Genomic DNA, 17,634 nt, shown 5'->3' with positions numbered 1-17,634 from the left:
CTCCGGAGAGAGCAGTGATAACGCTGGGAGTCAGGTGTGCGTTCACCTCCCAGCCTGTCCCCATCATCGATTCAGCCTCAAGTCAAACAGACTCCGGTTTTAGCCTATTTAATTTGGCCGAAGGAAGAGGGCCAGTCCTCTGATGATCAAATATGGGTCACGGAGAGGCTTCTCCCCTACAGCAGGCTACATAATTATTTATTTAAAAATAATTAACCAAGGAGATCCACAGGAAACAAAAGCCTCCTTTTAGGAAGGAGCCTGGCAGAAGGGTGTCGAGAGCCATTTGTTAGAACCCCAGCAATGTAGCCCAAGGCTACCGTGGTTTTTAAACCTCGTTTTCTCCCCCAGCAGAACTTCATTCTAGGAGAAATGTCAAGGTGGGGCTGTTGTGTTAAAAGACTGGTGGGCCTCGACCTCTGGCTAAGGGGGAGCATCGGGAGGGAATTAGGGGATCCCTGTTTGATCCCAGCTCTGCCTTCAGTGTATTGGGGGAACCCCAGTTTCCTTATCTCTGAGCCTGCTGGGAGAGGGGGCTGCTATCGCCCCCCAAGTGTGGTGGGAGTGAGGCAGGGGGCTGCTCGCCCGTTCCAGATTCACCTGTTACCTTTCCGACCAGTGCTCCTCTCCCCAGGAGTCTGGGAATCACTCTGGGCCCAGAGAAGGTGGCTCCAAGATCAGGCAGTTGCCTGAAAGGGGGTGTGGAGGGGGAAGGTGTATCACAAGGTATCTGCTGGCGATGCACCAGGAATAGTGTTCTCGTTGGAGGAAGGAGAGGCCAGGTCCTTGGGTATTTCTCAAACCCAGAAGAGCGCTTCAAAGGAGAAGGAGCGTTGGGGAGCCTCTGGAACCCCGCAACCTGGGTTGAAATCCTGGTTCTACCACACATGCGCTGTGTGACCTTGGGGAAGTAACTGAACCTCCCTGAGCTTCAGTTTCTTTGTTGTTTAACAGTCTCTGCTCCTTAGGTCATTGGGAAAAAGACGAATGACCTTAAGAGATGTGAAAGTCCCCAGAACCTGCCTGGCACATAACAGTTGCTCAAGATACCTCAGCTCCTTCTACCTTGGGACCATCTTTGTCTAAAAGATGTTTTCAGGAAGGTTGAGATCACAAAACTTGACTGAGCCCCTGTTACGGGCCAGGTACTGCACTAGGGCAGTGGAATGGCCTCTCCCATTCTTCCTTTATTCCCATGAACTCTGAACGGGAATATACCACCAGGGCTCTGGTTTAATACTGACTGACTGAAGATGCTGCATCAATAGCCCCAGAGGTCCCCAGAGGGGACAGACAATGCCAGAAGGTGGTCCTCTACCTTGCTCTCACTTCCCGGCTCAAGGCACTCACTGGCCACGTCCCCATTGCTGGTCCTAGGAACCACAGCACGTTGTATCCAGCAGCCAAAGTCCTCCCAGCTAGAATCCAGAGCCATCCTTGATGTCCTGGGGAGGAGCTGACCTACTTCACCTATTCTAGGCCTCAGGATCATGGGTGTGGGGCTCTTTCTAAATTCCTGACGGCATGTGGGACAGAGACAACGAATCCGGTTTCTATGCAATAACTGGTCAGAAGTATCAAGGCATGAACGGAACTCATGGTTCCAGAAGCCAGCATCTTCACGCTCGGGTTCCTGTGCCAGCACCCTCCTCCAGGGCACTCTTCACTTTGCTGCAGCCTAGGATTTCTTTCCAAAACAAACTCGTACCATGTCATTGCCCTGTTTGGAAATCCAGCATGGCCCCTCACTGCCTTCTGGAAAAGCCACAACACCAAAGACTGGCAGAATCAGGCCTTTGGGACTCCAAGCCCCTTGGCTGTAGCCTCTCACACAACGCCCCCATTCAGCCGTATCAGAGCACCGGCTGTCCGTCACATTGGCCTGTTCACCCCCTGCCTCCGTGCCTTTGCTTCCACTGTTCCCTCTGCTGAGAAAGCTCTTCCCTTGTTCTCCATGTCATCTTTTTTTTAAGAGGGCTTAATGTCACCACCTCTGTGAAGCTCTCCTTGATTCATCCTGGTAGTTACCTGCTTTGTCCTTTGCATTTTACACGCAGTTGAGACCCTTACAGCAGGAGTCCGTCCCCTGGCACCATAACGTTCCTTTAACAGGGTACCTCTCTCTCCCTCTTAAAGGAAACGATGGCTATTTACTCATTGTGGCATCCTCAGAGCCTCACAGAGGGCCTAGGACTGTGACTATTTACTGAAAGAAGGAATGAGCCCTCAGCTGCTTTGAGCAGGCATGCCCCAGGACAAGAGAGCATCCCTTCTGGTGGAAGGAGAAAATGCAGTCAGTCCCACGGCAATGCTGGTGTTAAAAGCATGCATCTGTTCCACTTCTACTGATACATTATGGAATAACCTGAATGCAACGTGAATTTCCCATTTGAGGAATCCAGAAACCTGCACCCAGCCGAGCGGAGCCACAGGGGAAAACACTGAACACATTAGTGTGCACACGCACATGCAGACACACACACCCCCTTCAAGCCTCTACCAGCTACCAGCAGTTCCCTGCATGGGCTACTGGCCACCTCCACCCATATCTGGAGTTAGAACTTTCCCTCCGATTTCCAACACTCCTCCGCCCACCACCTCACAGGAACTCACAGGCTGAGGCCCTTGTGACACCTGCTTCCCTATGCAAACTTTAGGGCTCTTTCAAGGTAAAATGCCATATACTGTTACACTGAAACACTTCCTAACCAGTTCACAGGGGTAAAACTCTGCTCATCTTTTTATTAGATTCTTATTTCTTCAAAGGGTATCACTGGAGAAGTTTTGAGCAGTGTGCCCTTAACCCCATCCCCCCCCCCCAACCCATAAACCCCATGGTTTATGCGTGACTTTACAGAGCACTGTGGTTTTTCTGATGTCAACGTCAGCTTCTACAGAACTGGCCATGGACCTGTGTTTGAGGCCAGACACAACTGCCTTGCAGGAGGACCTGGGAGAGGACGCATTCAGGGTGTAATTAAGCACAAGGACTTTTCAGAAACCTGTGCTTCAGGGGGTGAGAACTACAGCTCTCTAAGAGCTTCTAAAAACAGCCGGAATGCCACAATTTCAGAAATCAACAGGCCATCAGCATCGAGACACTTGAAACGAATTCTGTCTCTCTGCCTTGATGATCCTGGGCCGGTCAACTTGGACATCTTGGCATTCTTATCTACAAGATGGCCATATGGATCCTCCTACCTCAGAAGCCAGAATAATGAGTGAGTAAAATACGGTGAGAGAAGCACCGGGTTTTCCGGGGAGAGAAAAAGCTGGGCAAACAGAAGAGCCATGTCAGCCAGGGAAACATGACCAGAATTGCTCTTTTATAGGAAGTGGGGGGAAGAGGGAGGTGGGGCCTCCTGGGCTTGCCCCCGCGTGGCCTCTGGCACTGAAGCCAGGGGCCCCATTTTCCTGGGGTCTGTGAGTTGTACCCACAATCTGGTGGGATGCCTTTCACCCTTGACATTTCCAAGCCAATCTCCCATCCCTGATAATGCAGGAATGTTCCTCCGACCGATGGACCTTTGCCAGCGCGAACGAGCGTCCCAGCCACCAACAGAGTAAACATTACTCAACGGGCCAGGGCTCTGTCACACACATTCTTCCCGTGTGTTTCTAACCTCATGCAGAGCACAGCCCAACCCTGTTGGGTCGAGAAACTGGGAACTTAAGCCCAGGCAAGAGGGAGCGTGTGAAGGAGAAAAGGAAACAACCCTGTCCATCAATTATGGGCAGACAGAGCTGTCTTTGCTATGACGCCAGAACTCAGGGCCGGGGAGGGGGCCAGGAGGAATGAGGCCCATCCTGATGGGAGCCCGGTAACGTGTCCACAGCAATCCACTCCCCCTTTTCCCACAGAGGAGTCACTTTCTTGAGGAAAGAGTCAGAGACACACATGATTCCATCTTGGGAACTTCTGAAACGCTCATCTGGGTTAAAAAAGGGCGCACCGTTCCCTGGTGTGTGACTAGGAACTCCAGCAACGAGAGCTTTCCACACAGGAGACAGCCCTGCTGCCTCAGTGTCCTCATCGGCGACACGGGACTCTTGCCAGTTCCTAGTCCTATTTCCTCCACTCTGGGCATCAAGATTAATGTTTGCAGAGAGTTTAGGAGATTAAAAATCTGAAAGCCTGAGAGGAAAAATCTGATGTAAGATGAAAGCAGTTCAAACACTAGGCTGGTTTCAATTCCACATCGCCTTCTACCTGAGGTGGCTCAGTGAGGAGGCCGGTTTGTAAGGGCAGAAACACAGACAGGCCCGCGGGGACGGTAAACACTCTTGAACTCAAGGAGTAAAAGTGGAGTGATACTTAAGGGAAGCCCACAAACTGGTTTTCTTATAAAAATCAAAGCAGAGGGAGCCAAGAAAAGAAAAGGGAAAAAAAAGTCGTCTTCCATTAAAGCATCTTGGCTGAGAACAGACCCTAACGTGTACAGAGCGCCTGAGAAAATCACACATGTGGGGAGGTAGAAGGGCAACAGAAACTCTGCCTGTCCTCCCCATGAGGCCTGCCCTGGCCACCCCGCCGGGTCCTTACCCCAGAGCCAGTCTCTACAGGCAAACATCAGACAACTGGCAATGAGCACTACAGCCTAGAGCCCACGGCTACAAGTGAAAGAGGCCAGGCTGGCCCTTGAGAGCTCAAGAAGTCCTCACCTCTGTGAGTCTCCTACACACGCTGCTCTCCGTGTGTCACAGATGCCCATTTGACAGAATGGAAAACTGAGGTTCGATGAAGAAGAGGTTATTTTCACTACCTCTGGCTCCTTGTCTCCCCTCCAAAGCTGACCCTTCTTCCTCTTTCCCGTAGACCCCGAATCGATTCCAGGTATGCTGGGCTCCATCATGAGCCACCAATGGTTTGAAATGACTTTGTTTACTTGTTGCTTGGCTCTATCTCTTGCTGGAATGTACAACCAATGAGGGCAAGACCTTGCTTGCCTTTTCCACTGTGTCCTCAGCGCCTTGCACAGGGCCTAGCCCATTTATTTTTATTTTCATTTATTTAAAGATTCCATTTTTATTTATTTGAGAGAGAGAACGTGCGCGTACAAGCAAGGGGAGCGGCAGGGGAAGAGGGAGCAGACTCCCTGCCCAGTGCGGGACTCGATTCTGCAGGACTCTAGGATCATGACCTGAGCCAAAGGCAGACGCTTAACTGACTGAGCCACCCAGGCGCTGGGAGCCTAGCCACATGGGCACTCAGTAAATACTGTTGGAACAAGCAGCTGATGGATGGATGACCTACACTCCAGCCCTGTGCAGGACCCACACTGCCAGTCTGCTGAACAGAATGGTGGAGAAGCGGGAGTGGGATACATCTCTCCTCTAGATCTCCTGGTTTTGCTGAGGTTAGTGGGAGCCACGCCTCTTAAAGAAGGGAGAAGGGGGAGCAAGAGAGGAGGAGAAAAAGAGTAAAAGATCATTGAGGTAGATATAGCACAGACCCGTTTGGGTGACTTGGTGTTTGAAGGCCAGAGGTTGGTGCACAGCGGCATAAATATCACGTATGATGCAGCAGAGATCTCAGGCAGAGCTCTACCTGGTGTAAAAAAGGGCCAATGGGGCACCTGTGGGGAGCCTACCCATTCCTGATTTCTTGAGACCTAAGCATAACCCCCATTAACTGCTTTAAGGGGGATGGGAATGGATGTTTCCATAAGCACAGGATGACCATTTCTAAATGTTTGGGGCTGTGGGTGGGAACCCAAATTTAGACTCACCCTGTTAGAACCCAGTTTGGGGCCTCATCGGGTGACTTTGAGGAAGGATTAATTAATGGGAATTTACTGTGGCAACATGAGTCACTTAAATGCCTTTTTCTCCAAAGGAAGTTGGAGTAAAACTGAGAAGGGTTAATAGTGGACATCATTAGGGTGAAGGCAGGGAGGACAGACAGAGCCCGGCTGCAGTCTGGCTCCTGGGGTCTCTTTTCTCAGAGGCAGCCTTTGCAGGGAGGGCTAATGTGGCTGCAACAAAGGCCCCTGGGCTTGGCTGGCGAGGAGAATGATGATGCTTCTAGTGGGTCTGGGCAACGGGGGAAGGCTATAAAGCCATCAGCAGACTGAGCCACTAGGTGTCCACACAAAAGTAAGGTCCTAAAAACAGACATCTGTATTGTGACTGAAGGGGTCATAAAATTGCCTCAGAAAGGAGAGGTTTTCCACTGCGACCTATTCATAAGCAGAGCCCTGCTGGGAAGTGACACCTGGGAGAAGATCCTTTGAGGCCTGGCAAGTGTCGGAGCTGCCTTGTTATGGGCACTTGCCTGGCCAGACCCCAGCCTCTTCATCACCGCTGCCAGGCATCATCACCATCGTCATCATCATGACAGATAGTCACTGGTCACCATCTCACGGACCCCAGTCCCAGGTAGCACCAAGTGTCACCCACTGAGGCTTCAGAGGTTGGATGGTTACTGGCTTCCACTGACCAGGAGCACTGGCAAAGCACTCAGGGAGCACTCCGCGAGGACAGTAGCAGCTTAGAGCCATCTTGCCAAATGACACTGATCTGCACAACGTCCAGTCCCCTTCCTAGACCTCAGCTTGCTCAACGAAAACTCAGGAAGAGCCATACTAGCTCTTTTCTTGCCCAAGGGATGTTGGTAAAAGATCATAAGAACTAATCTAGCAGAACATTAAGCTAGTAAACTAAATCAAACGAGCAGACTTAACTAAGCTTGTAAACTAAACTAGTAGAAACTAAATGAGAACATTAAGGGAGAATGAATACTCCTGCTCTTTGAAAACTTCCTGGTAGCATTTAATGTTGGACGGTGTGCGTGCATGTGTGTGCATGTGTGTGTTAGGCAGTATATGCTGGTTAAGCAGCATCAGTGCAGACAATGCTGGATGATACTGTTTCTAGAAAAGGGAACACATGCTTTAAATAACAACATACTATGTTATATAAAATGAAACAAATACCACACGGTCAGTTTAAAACTGAGAAACAGATAGTAAAACGGGATTTTAGCATTCACCTTTTTGGACGTGAAGCTGTCCCTGACAGACCTCATCACTGCAAGATACACAGAACCTCAGCCCTATGCCAGGCACCGGTTGTGGACCGATGGTGAAGAAAGCCCACTTGGGCTCAGACACTGGTACGGCCCAGAATTCTACCATTCAGAATACAAACACAGGTCTAGAACCTTCCGGAGCTATCTGTTGGCAGACAAAACAGCCTTACTTGGTCTAGAACCTTACAGGTCTAGAACCTTCCGGAGCTGTCTGTTGGCAGACAAAACAGCCTTACTTGGTTTGTTTCTTTTCTTGGACACGTAGGGATGCAAACCCTTCACTTCACCTACCAGGAGGATTCTCTAGAAGGAGGAGCAGATCCATCTGTTCCCATCTGTAAACTCGAATGTTTCCACTCATGAAACATCTTGAAATAAATTAAGCAGCTATTTTGCGCCCACCATGCAAATCGATGTTACGCAGATAAGAGATGTTATTTAGAGGTTTCCCACCCTCGCCGAGCAAGAACTCACTGGGCTTTATCGCCAGCGCGGTCCAACAGGTGCTGGCCAGGAGGAGGCTCCCTGTGGCCCGCAGGGCCAGAAGGCCTGGGCAGGCGGGCTGCCACTCAAAGGCCCTGAAAGTGTTAACCTCCAACAGTGATAGGTGTCTCGTTTCCACCCATTATAAATCTGTTTATTGTGACTGGCCCCACCCAATCTGCTGGTGCTGTAAAGCTCTAATGGTCCCTAATAAAGGTGGAAGGATTGTAACAGCACACAGTTCCTGAAATGGGGAAGGAGCAAAGGAGAGGGACAGATGATGAGCTTAACAATAAGATATCACAATGGCCAACCTTCCTCTGCTGCTGGGTCCCAAGACTCCATAGGATCCCTGATCTCCAAATAATAATCTGTCAGACCTAAGAGGTCCAACACCCTCATTTGCCAGAATCCCTAGGAAGTGAAGTGATTGGCCCAAGGTCACTCCTATTCAATCATGGCTCTGGAGTCTCTGGCCCTTCCCTCTGCTGCCTCACCTCTCCTAGCTCAGCAAAGGACCATCCGGACAACCATCAACCCCTTCACGACCCTCCTGTTCCATCAGGCCTCATGATACCCAGCCCTGACTGCAGACCTCCACATCTCTTCAGGAGTTTGTTGAAACTCCCCATGCCTGACGCCCCCCATGCCAGGTTTTGATTTTAAAAAGGAGACATGCATGTTTTTAATGAGCTCCCCAGATGCCTTTTATGTGGCCTGGGAAGGAGATGTGAGAAGCCCAGGTCTTGCCAGTACTGCGATTTCATGGTTTCTGATGTCTCAAATGAGAAGCAGGGCTCCTGCACAAGGGAAACTTCCAGGGTGAAACTGCCAAGCCACACCCCTGTCAAGAACCCAAGAACCTCCCTCTCAAGGCCTGGAGGGCTCCAGAGCCAACAACACCTGGTGGTGGATCATCCTTAAGACGCTCAACAGCCCTCAGGAGGTAGGTACCATGATCCCTGGTTCACAGAGGAAGAAACTGAGGTTCAGAGAGACCAAGTAACCACCAAACAGTGAAAGAACCACAGATCAAGCCTGAGCCTCTCTGGGGTGCTACCCCCGTGGCCCAGATACACCCTTCTGAGTGTGGTCCGGGAAGGGACTGCTTGTAGCCGGCTTGCCTCAGGGGGTGTGTAGACTTCCCTCCGGAGCGTCATTAAACACCAAAGAGATCTGCTCCGTGTTCCTCCAACCTGGGAAGGATGTGAGTATGGGTCCTAAGAAAGTTGGTTCTTGGCTTCCTGAAAGCATCAGAGACCGAGCTTCATTGACAACCTGTTTGTCTGGCAGCTGCAGCCAGATTGGAGGGCAATGGGCATGGGTCTAGAGCAGAAGCTGGCTCACAGGTGGAGGGAAGGAGCTTCCAGAAAAATCAGCCCTCTGGAGCTTCTGAGGTTTCCCGCATTCACTGCAGGGGGTGTGCTCTCCCTCCCCTTCCTGCTGCTCTTTTTGCCTGAAGTTTGGGGGGGCTTCCCTCCTAAGAACAAAAACCATTAAGTTTCTCAAACCCGGCTTCCACCAAGAAAGGACCACACCCCCTCTAATTGGCAGGTTCCCAGGGCTAATTACTCACAAGCAGGGTGCTCACCCCTCCCTGAATTAAAGGAGAAAAATGCCCTCCAGGAAATTCAGGGTCATCTTATGAACCTGACCTCCTGCTACATGGTCATGAGCCTCCGCCCCTCCCCATGATCCTTGGGGCTTCCCCACTTTTCTCTTCCTGTTTAGTGCATTTGCACTACATGCCTATTGTACTAGACATGGCCCTGGAAGTATGCTACTTGGAATGCTATATTCTTGGAAGAATAAAAAACAGTATTCTACGAGGGAGGCCAGACTTAGCCGGCCGCAAACAGCAAGATGAGTATCTAGTTGAAAACACTCAAATTCTCTAAAAGCCTGGGGGCGCCTGAGTGGCTCAGTCAGCTAAGCATCTGCCTTTGGCTCAGGTCACGATCCCTGAGGGCCCAGGGCTGAGGTCCTGGGAGTGGGGAGCCTGCTTCTTCCTCTTCCTGCCACTCCCCCTGCTTGTGCGAGCACGTGCACGCTCTCTGTGTGTCAAATAAATAAAATCTTAAAAAAAAAGGTCCTCTAAGAGTTAGGACTGGAAGACCTCCAAGAGGAATGGAGGGAAAGGAGGGGGGGATCCCCAAAACAAGGCTCTGCAAGATATGGCATTAGCTACCATTTATAAGCACCTGCAACCTCCAGGGTGTTTCCGTACATTATCTCATTTAATCCCTGTGGCATCTGTATGACTTGGTGTCCCCATTGGACAAATTGAGAAACTAGGGCTTAGTGATCGCAGAGATTTGCCCAGGGTCACAGAGCTCATGAGTGGTCAAGTTGAAGGGGGAATTCAGGTCTTCCCCCACAGCCTGTGATTCTGTTGCTATGCCCACTGGATCATGAAAGCAAGTCCACAGATCATCTTCAGTGTGTATTACGCATCTGGGTTACTGATGGTCGGGCATCTATGGCACACGCTGGGCACTGGGATTTTTAGAAGCTCCTTAGTTGATTTCTAAGGTGTGACAAAGTTTGGGAACCATCATCCTAGAGTGGGGGTCAGCCAACTGTGGCCCACACTCCAAAGCATCCTGTTTCTGTAGGACCCATCAGCTCAGTGTGGTTTTTACATTTTTAAATGCTTGGGGAAAAAGTTAAAAGGAGAGTATTTTGTGATGTTTGAAAATTATAGGAAATTCAAACTTCAGTCCCATAAATCAGGTGTTGCTGGAAGACCCTCACATTTGCTCACCTACATATGGTCCAGAGCTGCTTTTATTCTGCAGAGTCCAGCAGTTGTGAAAAGAGACTATAGCGCCTGAAAAGTCTAAAATATTTACTATCTAGTTCTTTCCAGGGTAAGTTTACCAACCCCTATACCAGAGTTCCCATGACCGGTAGGGTAACCACAACTGAATGCCTGACTTGACCTTATTGCGGGGTTATGTTTCATTCATATCTACATCTATATATCTTCTCCATTTGTGCTTGTACTTCTCCTTGAAAAGTGGGTAGAGGCAAAATGCCAGATCTTGGGCCTTCATATCAAGAAGTTCGCTTCAACCTTCAACAACCAGGGGCTCCGGGGTGGCTCCATCTGTTAAGCATCTGCCTTGGGCTCAGGTCCTGATCTCAGGGTCCTGGGATTGAGCCCCAGGGCAGTCTGTCTCTTCCCCTCCCCCCCACCCCTCCCTGCTGCTCCTTCCCCTGTGACGGTGTGCTCTCTCTCAAATAAAATCTTTAAGAAAAAAAAAAAAAGAAAAAGAAAACAAAACTTCAACAGATTCCAAGGGCACTTCTCCAGGAACCTGCTGGCCAGGGCTCTGCCCTTGTAGGCAGCTTCCTTCCTCCTTCGAGCTGATTGGAGACAACAAGGAGTCCTTGAATCATCTAAGGGTCCTTCAGGGGGATGATTAGGCATGGCCCACCGGGCTGCCTACTGCGATAGCGCTCCGGTATCTCCAGCCCCTCTGTGCAGTGCCTCTGAGCCCCGCCAGCCCGCAGCCAGGTGTCTTTGTATGCAGACCAGGGTCCCGCCACAACTATCAGAAGGAGGTTACCAGCAGAAGCCTCTGAAGGCTGGGCCTCTTAATCTCATTAATATCCTGATTGTCTTCCTCAATCTAGTGGCAGCCCATAGGGTGGTACTGCAAGATAAACAACCTTCAAATTTAGCAGATAAAACACCCGGCAGATAAAGTCCCCACGGAAGAGAAGCGCTCAGCTCCCAAGTGTCGGTACCAAAGTGCTTCCTAAGTACCACATGTTTCAAGGCAGGATTTGTTTCTTTTCTGAACTGGCAATGATCTGTTACTTAGGGACAATGGGGCTTATTTGCCAGGGGGACCTTTGCTGTGGAGATGAATATTTTTACAGCCGCCCTCATAAACCCCGCCCCTTGTCTGCGGGCCCGGAGGGGGCGGAGCTCCAGAGGGGCGCTGAGGTGCCCAGGCTGTCACTGGGCCCCATTAAGCTGTTAAGGCATTTAGTGCCCCAGACAGAGCTGACTACAAGGGCAGTTCAAATCCCTACCCAGATGGGGATGGGTTCATGAAAGAGGGGGCTTGAATTTCTTACTGGGGCAGGGTGCAGAATCTTCCTTGGTCAGGGGCAACAGCTGGGGGGTGGGGGCAGGCGGGAAGCAATAAACCAGCCAGACTGGGTGACCCCTCCATCCTTGGCCCAGCTCTCCTAAAGCCTTTTTGTCATTCAAAAGGGAGCAGTAAGAATGTGGGAGAAGAAGGGACTATGGGAGTAGTGTGTGTGTGTGTGTGTGTGTGTGTGTGTGTGTGTGTGTGTGTGTGTGTCTGTAGTGTGTATGTTTCCATGCCTGCAAAGTTCTTAGCATCTGCATAATGCAGGGAGATGGTAAGCGTGTGACAGTTCTAAACCTGTCTGCCACTTACTAACTATATGAACTTGGGCAAATTATCTACCTTCTAAACTTCTCCCCTTCCTTGATTGTAGAATAGGGGTGTGGGAACAGAAGGTTTCTACCCTTATAAGGTTGCTGTGAGGTTTAACTGAGGTGATGCGTATAGGCACTCTGCCCAGGGCCTGGGACCCAGGAAATATTTAATCAACACTAGATATTATGATTATTCACATGCAGCCATAACCCTTCCATTGGGCACTTTGGAGATTTCCTCCGGTCCTACCGATTTCTGCATCAGGGAAAAACAGCAGCAACCACACAGATATCCTGGCCCAGGGTTCGATTTGTCTAAGACCCAGGCTTAGATTCTGGTGGATGACTTGGGGAGGATGTGTGAAGGGAGCCAAGCGGGGGAAGTGGGTAGCAGGATTCAATGGGTTTCAAGCTCTGATCTGACCACTGGGCCAATCAAGTCTACCCTGGGCTTGGAGAGGAGGCAACAGAGTTCGAAAGGAGGCAAGAGAAAGTGGCCACAGAAATGAAGTCCCCCATGTAAAAAGGCTGTCGGTCAGGGTATCCAAAGATTATTCTGGAAGGGCTTCCTCTCACCTCTGTGCCTCACTTTCTTTCTAGGAGGATGAACCTCAACCTCCCCAAAAGATGGTGTAAGAGCGAGGACACGACATGTGGGGTGAACGAAGGCTGATGAGGTCCTTCTGCCCCTCACTGGCAAGCTGGCCAGGTGAGTCTGCCGCAGACTGGAGTGGAGGCTACACAGAGCCCCACAGCTCATGCAGCTGGATCCCTAGCCTTGGCCCAAGCCTCGGCTTCCCTTCCAGGCCAACTTCCTCCTCCTCCTCCTTGAGCCAATCAATACAAGCACCTGTCTCCAACCAGTCCCTTTCCTTGCCACAGCCCTGCTCTCTGACCTTTTGGGGGCCTTTCTCTTGATTCCGTTCCAGAATGGAGATAGGGGCCATCACTCCGGGCCTCCTCAATGGCCTCAGAATGGGCTGTCATGGGGCCTCTAACCAGGGACAGCTCCTGCTGGCCAGAGCTGGAATGGGGGGGTGGGTTGCAGATAAAGGCCTTCCAGGCTGAAGATGAATGGCTGCTGGCAGCCCACTACAGTAACTTCAGGCCCCCAAGAAGAGCAAACAAAGGGTGCCCCTGTGACTCTCCCTGGAAAGATGAAGGCCCATCAGCGGCAGCCAGGCTGGTTCAAAGCCCCAACTTAATTGTCAATTAAGCATGCATAAGGGGGACAAAGCCATGACAACCCTGGGCCGCATGCTGGTGTGTGATTGTAAAGGCGGGAGGGGCAGCCCCCGAAAACAGCTGATTCTGCTGACAGGGTGTTTGTGGGGCACCTTGTAACCAATCAGCTGCTGACAGAGGCAGAGTGCTCCCCCTGCCACTCCTATTGTGCGGGACATTCCAGCCCCCGGGTCACACTGTGGTCACTGTGGGCAAGTGGGATGCAACCCACCGACACTGGCCGCGAGACCAGGGGCTCGTTAGAAACGGGATGCTCTCTTCTCCAGGAAGAAGGGTCAAGGGGAGGATGAGTTTCTCGGGTGCCCCCGGGGGCTCCGGGCTCGCGTGCGGGGCAGGGCGGGTGCAGGAGAGCAGAGTAGGGGGACTGGGGCCTTGTCTCCCCGCACCCCCACCCCAGGCTCAGCCTTAGAGGGTACTAGGGCTGACGCTGACTCTGGGTCTTGGTCTCTCCCTGGCCCCCCACAGAGCTCTTTTTGTATTCTGTGTCCAGGTACATTCTGGGCTTGGCTAGAGGCCATACCAATAGGAAACACATTGCCAGGCTCTGCAGACTATACGCAGCCCACCCTGAGCACGGGGCTCCAGCCTGCTGTCTGCCGAGCCTGGGGTGTGTCCCCTAGGAGCCCCAGCACAGTTCACGTGCTACCCCAGCAGCCTAAGGGGGGGGGTGCACAGTCACACCTCCCAGCGTCCTGCACCCCAGGCCCCAGCCCGGCCCCAGGGCGCATGTCACCGCCTCTTAGGACACGATGCCCCCAAGTGTGAAAGTCAGAAGGAAACGGATGGCTGCTGCCTGCCTTTCTTTCTGCGGCTGCTTGTCAGAACCGCAGCAATAATGAGAGTCGTCACCATTTATTGGGAAAGAGGGTGTTTACACGTTCTCTCATTTAATCCTCACGTGGGCCCGATGAGGCAGGTCCTCTTTCTTTGTTCTACAGATGGGCAAGTCCGACCTGGAGAAGTGACATGACTGGGTCACCCTGCTGTTGTGGGGATCAACCTGGCTAGCTAGGGGCAGGATTCAGAACCAAGTCCAGAGAACCCCCTCTCTGGGCATGGACAAGGACTGCCATGATGAGCCCTGAGTGAAAATTCAGGCAGAGGGGAAGGCGGCCACTGTGAACACACACAGTGTCCCCTCACTACTGCTCTATAAATAGGAGTCTCTCCCTAGAAACACACACGAAGCCCTGGACGACAGCCTTGGGCCCTAGATGGTCCTGTGCATTCCATGCCAGCGCGATGCCTTCCCAAGGAGACAAGAAGCTTCTGTGGGCAGGATGCACACGCACCTACGTGGCGCCGAGTGGGAATCGGCAGGCCCAAGTTCTAGGCACGTCTGCCACCCTTGCTCTCTTAACTTTGCCAAGTTACTGCTTCGTTTGGGTCTCCGTTTCCTTCTTTGAAGCTCCTCCCAGTTCTAGCATTCCATGATTTTTTTCAAAGGCCGAGATCTGGTGGGGGGACCCTAGAGAACCCACTCCAGGGGGACCATGCGTCCCGGGACCCCGATCAGAGGGCTCTTGGGCTGTATTTAGCATGCACCCTGCTCAGTTTCCAGTACCTGCCCGGCCCCTCTGGCCCCGCTCTGTGTCTCCTGTCAGTATACAGAAGTCCTCCGCCAACGACCCCGTGGTGACCTCACCACAACCCCAGCTTGTCAGAAAGCTGCCCGGCCTTTGTTCGGCTTGCAGGCTCCCTGACTTTGGTGTGGAGATCACAGGTCCCAGCACAATAGCCATTGTCTTCTCAATAATGCCCCTTGCCCCAACCACGCCCCCCACCGCTCCAGCCCCTGCTCCGTGGATCACCGAGGGCGGGCGGGCAGCAAGTGCCCCCGTCATGCTCCGTGCTGGCCACATGCCGTTTGCTCTGCCCTCTGAACCCTGCTTTGGGTTTCCGTTACAGGATGGACTTACTCTGCCATCAGGCTAGTGCTCTTCGGGGTTGGGGCGATGGCCGCGCTGGGGGGGTGCTTCTTGGCCTTTCAAGAATAACCTGAACCTTCTCCCTGTGTGGCTGAACCTTTCCCTTCTGCAGGAGTGGGGTCCCAAGAAGGCCCCAGCCCTGGCCCAGGTACCCAGACACCCTGGAAGCAGTCATGCTGTGGGATCAGTGTATGGAACAAATGCTTGGCAACAGCCCAGCCGGGGCCCCCCACCACTGAGGCCAGCCCCAGACCTCAGACTGCTCCCAGCAGCAGAGCAAGCAGCAGGCAGAGCTGCAAATGAGGCCTGGTTCTCCTTTTGCAAACCCTTCCCCAGAGCAGGGGGCAGATCATGCCATCCTCTTTCTACTCGGACACCAAGCCAGCCTCAATAAGCACCCTCATGCTGGGCAGCCAGCTTTCCAGGAAGGACTAAGCCCCGGGGAGGGGGGAGAAGTGCTCTGCCTCAGACCAGGCCTGATGCACCACTCAGCATATAGGGGTGCTTTCCCACAGTGACGATGTAGGCTTTGAGCCGGACAAGCCCACACCCCGTAGCAGAGACGACTAATGCAGGCTGGGGGCCCGGCACATGGCAGCACACAGTAGGGAATCAACCAGTTTGGGCCATCTCAGCCCTGCAAAGCTGTCAGGTGAGATTCTGCACTAACTTTGGCAGAGCACCGAAGCCAGCAAGAGACTGCCAGCAGAGTGGCCCTTCCCCACAGGCCTCTGGGCCACCCCTGCTAGGGCTGGATGGAGCCCTGGCATGGGATCTGGATGGGGTAGAGGGGACCCTGTAGTTCAGATGTAGAGTGCCAATAAGGCAGCCTCTCCATCTCATCTGACAGTTGCCCCGCTTTGCTGAGTCAGCAACCACCCAGGGAGAAGAAAGGAGACCCAGAGAAGGCTGGGGAAGAGGGGTTCCCCAGAGTCTGAGCAAGGACTCAGAGGAAACCTGAGTGCAGCCACACACTGTTCTCCCAAGAACATTCTGGTCACAGGAGGGGGCCAGCCCTAGCACCATCCCGCCATTTCCTCCTTGGGAAAAACCTTTCGCCAGCCCAGACCCGTGGGGAGAAGCAGGGTGGCTGGGCCTCCGAGGCACTGGGGCTTGGGCCAGGCTTACCTGGCAGCTTGTTTGGAGGAGAGGCGCCGGGCTGGTGGTGGGGAGAGCCGTGGGAGAGCAGGGGGTCCAGGCTGTGCGTCTGGCTCGAGCTGTAGGCGTCCATGGCCAGCTTCTGCCGGAACGCCTCCTCCTTCCTGCGGTTTGCAAACCAGTTGTAGACACGGACCTCAGTGACCAGGTTGGAGCCCAGGCCGTGGGCTTTGGAGGGGGAGACACCTCGCTGCAAACATTCTGCCCTGAGGATGGACGGGAGAGGGGGAAGCGGGGGAAGAAGGTGAGTGAGAGTAGCCAGGGGGAGGCCTGCTGGTCCTTGGCCCCAGACACAACATCTCAGTGCTCCTGCTCAGGAGCGTGAAGAGGCCAAGGACAGAGGTGGGGCCTGGGGAAAAGCCTGTTCTGAGAGAAGTCCAGCCCATGGAGTTATCTGGCTGGAGTAGGGCCGAAAATGGGCCGCACAAGCTCTGTGGCCCCGGAATGAGGGGCTTTGGCCTCTGGTGTGGCTCCCAATACAGAGAGAGCAGCCAACGGGCAGGTAATGCAGGGAGAGGGTCCAGACAGGGCCTCTTGATATCTTATGTTGCTACTCTTCCCAACCTACAAAAGGTGAAATCCTTCACTAGCTCCATCTGAACCCCTTCGAGGGACTTCTGGTCATTTAGAGTTTGGATAGCCCCAAAAGGGTGCGAGGATAGCCATATTCTTTATGTGCCACAGGAATCCTCTTCAAAGGGCAGGCTGGGAGCAGTGAAAGGAGGACACAGAGAAGTGCTTGGTCTCTAGCTTTATCACTGCTGGCCAGGTGGGAGAGGGACTCTCAGACACCGCTGGGTGCTGGGGGGGCTTCTCATTAGCAGGGGGACAGAGCACAGCCTGGGGATTCTGTGACATGTCCTTTCCTGGCTTCAGCTCCCTAGCCATATCCTGTTGTCAGAGCCAGACCAGCCCAGAGATGGACAGAGAGCCCGCAGGGTCAACTTGGCCAGATCAAAGACCAGACTTCTTTTTTCTTTTCATTTCATTTCATTTCATTTATTGAGGGTGAGTACAAGCTCTCGTATAAGAAAGGGGGGAGGGGCAGAGAGACAGGGACAGGGAGAACCTCATGCACACTCCATGCCCTGTGAAGAGCCTGATATGGGCCTAGATCTCACGACCCTAAGATCATGATGACTGGAGCTGAAATCAAGAGTCGGATGGTTAACTGACTGAGCCACCCCGGTGTCCCCCACCTTTTGCAGACCAGACTTTTCAGGAAGTCAAAGTTAATGTTGGAGTCAGGGAAGATGGCAGGAGTGAAAAAAAAAAAAAAAGATATCCCAAGGATTTCTAATCATTTTCTTTAAAATTATATATGGTTGTTAAGATACAAAAAGAATTCTAAGCAGTGTAGACAGAGTGCA

General features: G+C 52.5%; 1 protein-coding gene across 4 annotated transcripts in view; it reads right to left on the bottom strand.

Moving 5' to 3' along the window:
- Window positions 1-17,634, bottom strand: part of HNF1B (HNF1 homeobox B) — a 52,205-nt gene that overhangs the window by 23,330 nt on the left and 11,241 nt on the right. For all 4 annotated transcript variants that reach the window (XM_032843231.1, XM_032843232.1, XM_032843233.1 and 1 more), the window contains exon 4: window positions 16,235-16,470. In XM_032843231.1, coding sequence (XP_032699122.1) covers window positions 16,235-16,470 — 236 coding nt within the window. The remainder of the gene's footprint in view (window positions 1-16,234; window positions 16,471-17,634) is intronic.

The sequence above is a fragment of the Lontra canadensis genome, unplaced genomic scaffold (assembly GCF_010015895.1).
Source record: "Lontra canadensis isolate GAN:19392208 unplaced genomic scaffold, GSC_riverotter_1.0 scaffold137, whole genome shotgun sequence".
Taxonomy (NCBI): domain Eukaryota; kingdom Metazoa; phylum Chordata; class Mammalia; order Carnivora; family Mustelidae; genus Lontra; species Lontra canadensis.
Note: the sequence above shows the minus strand (reverse complement) of the source record. Positions and strands in the feature narration are given on the sequence as shown.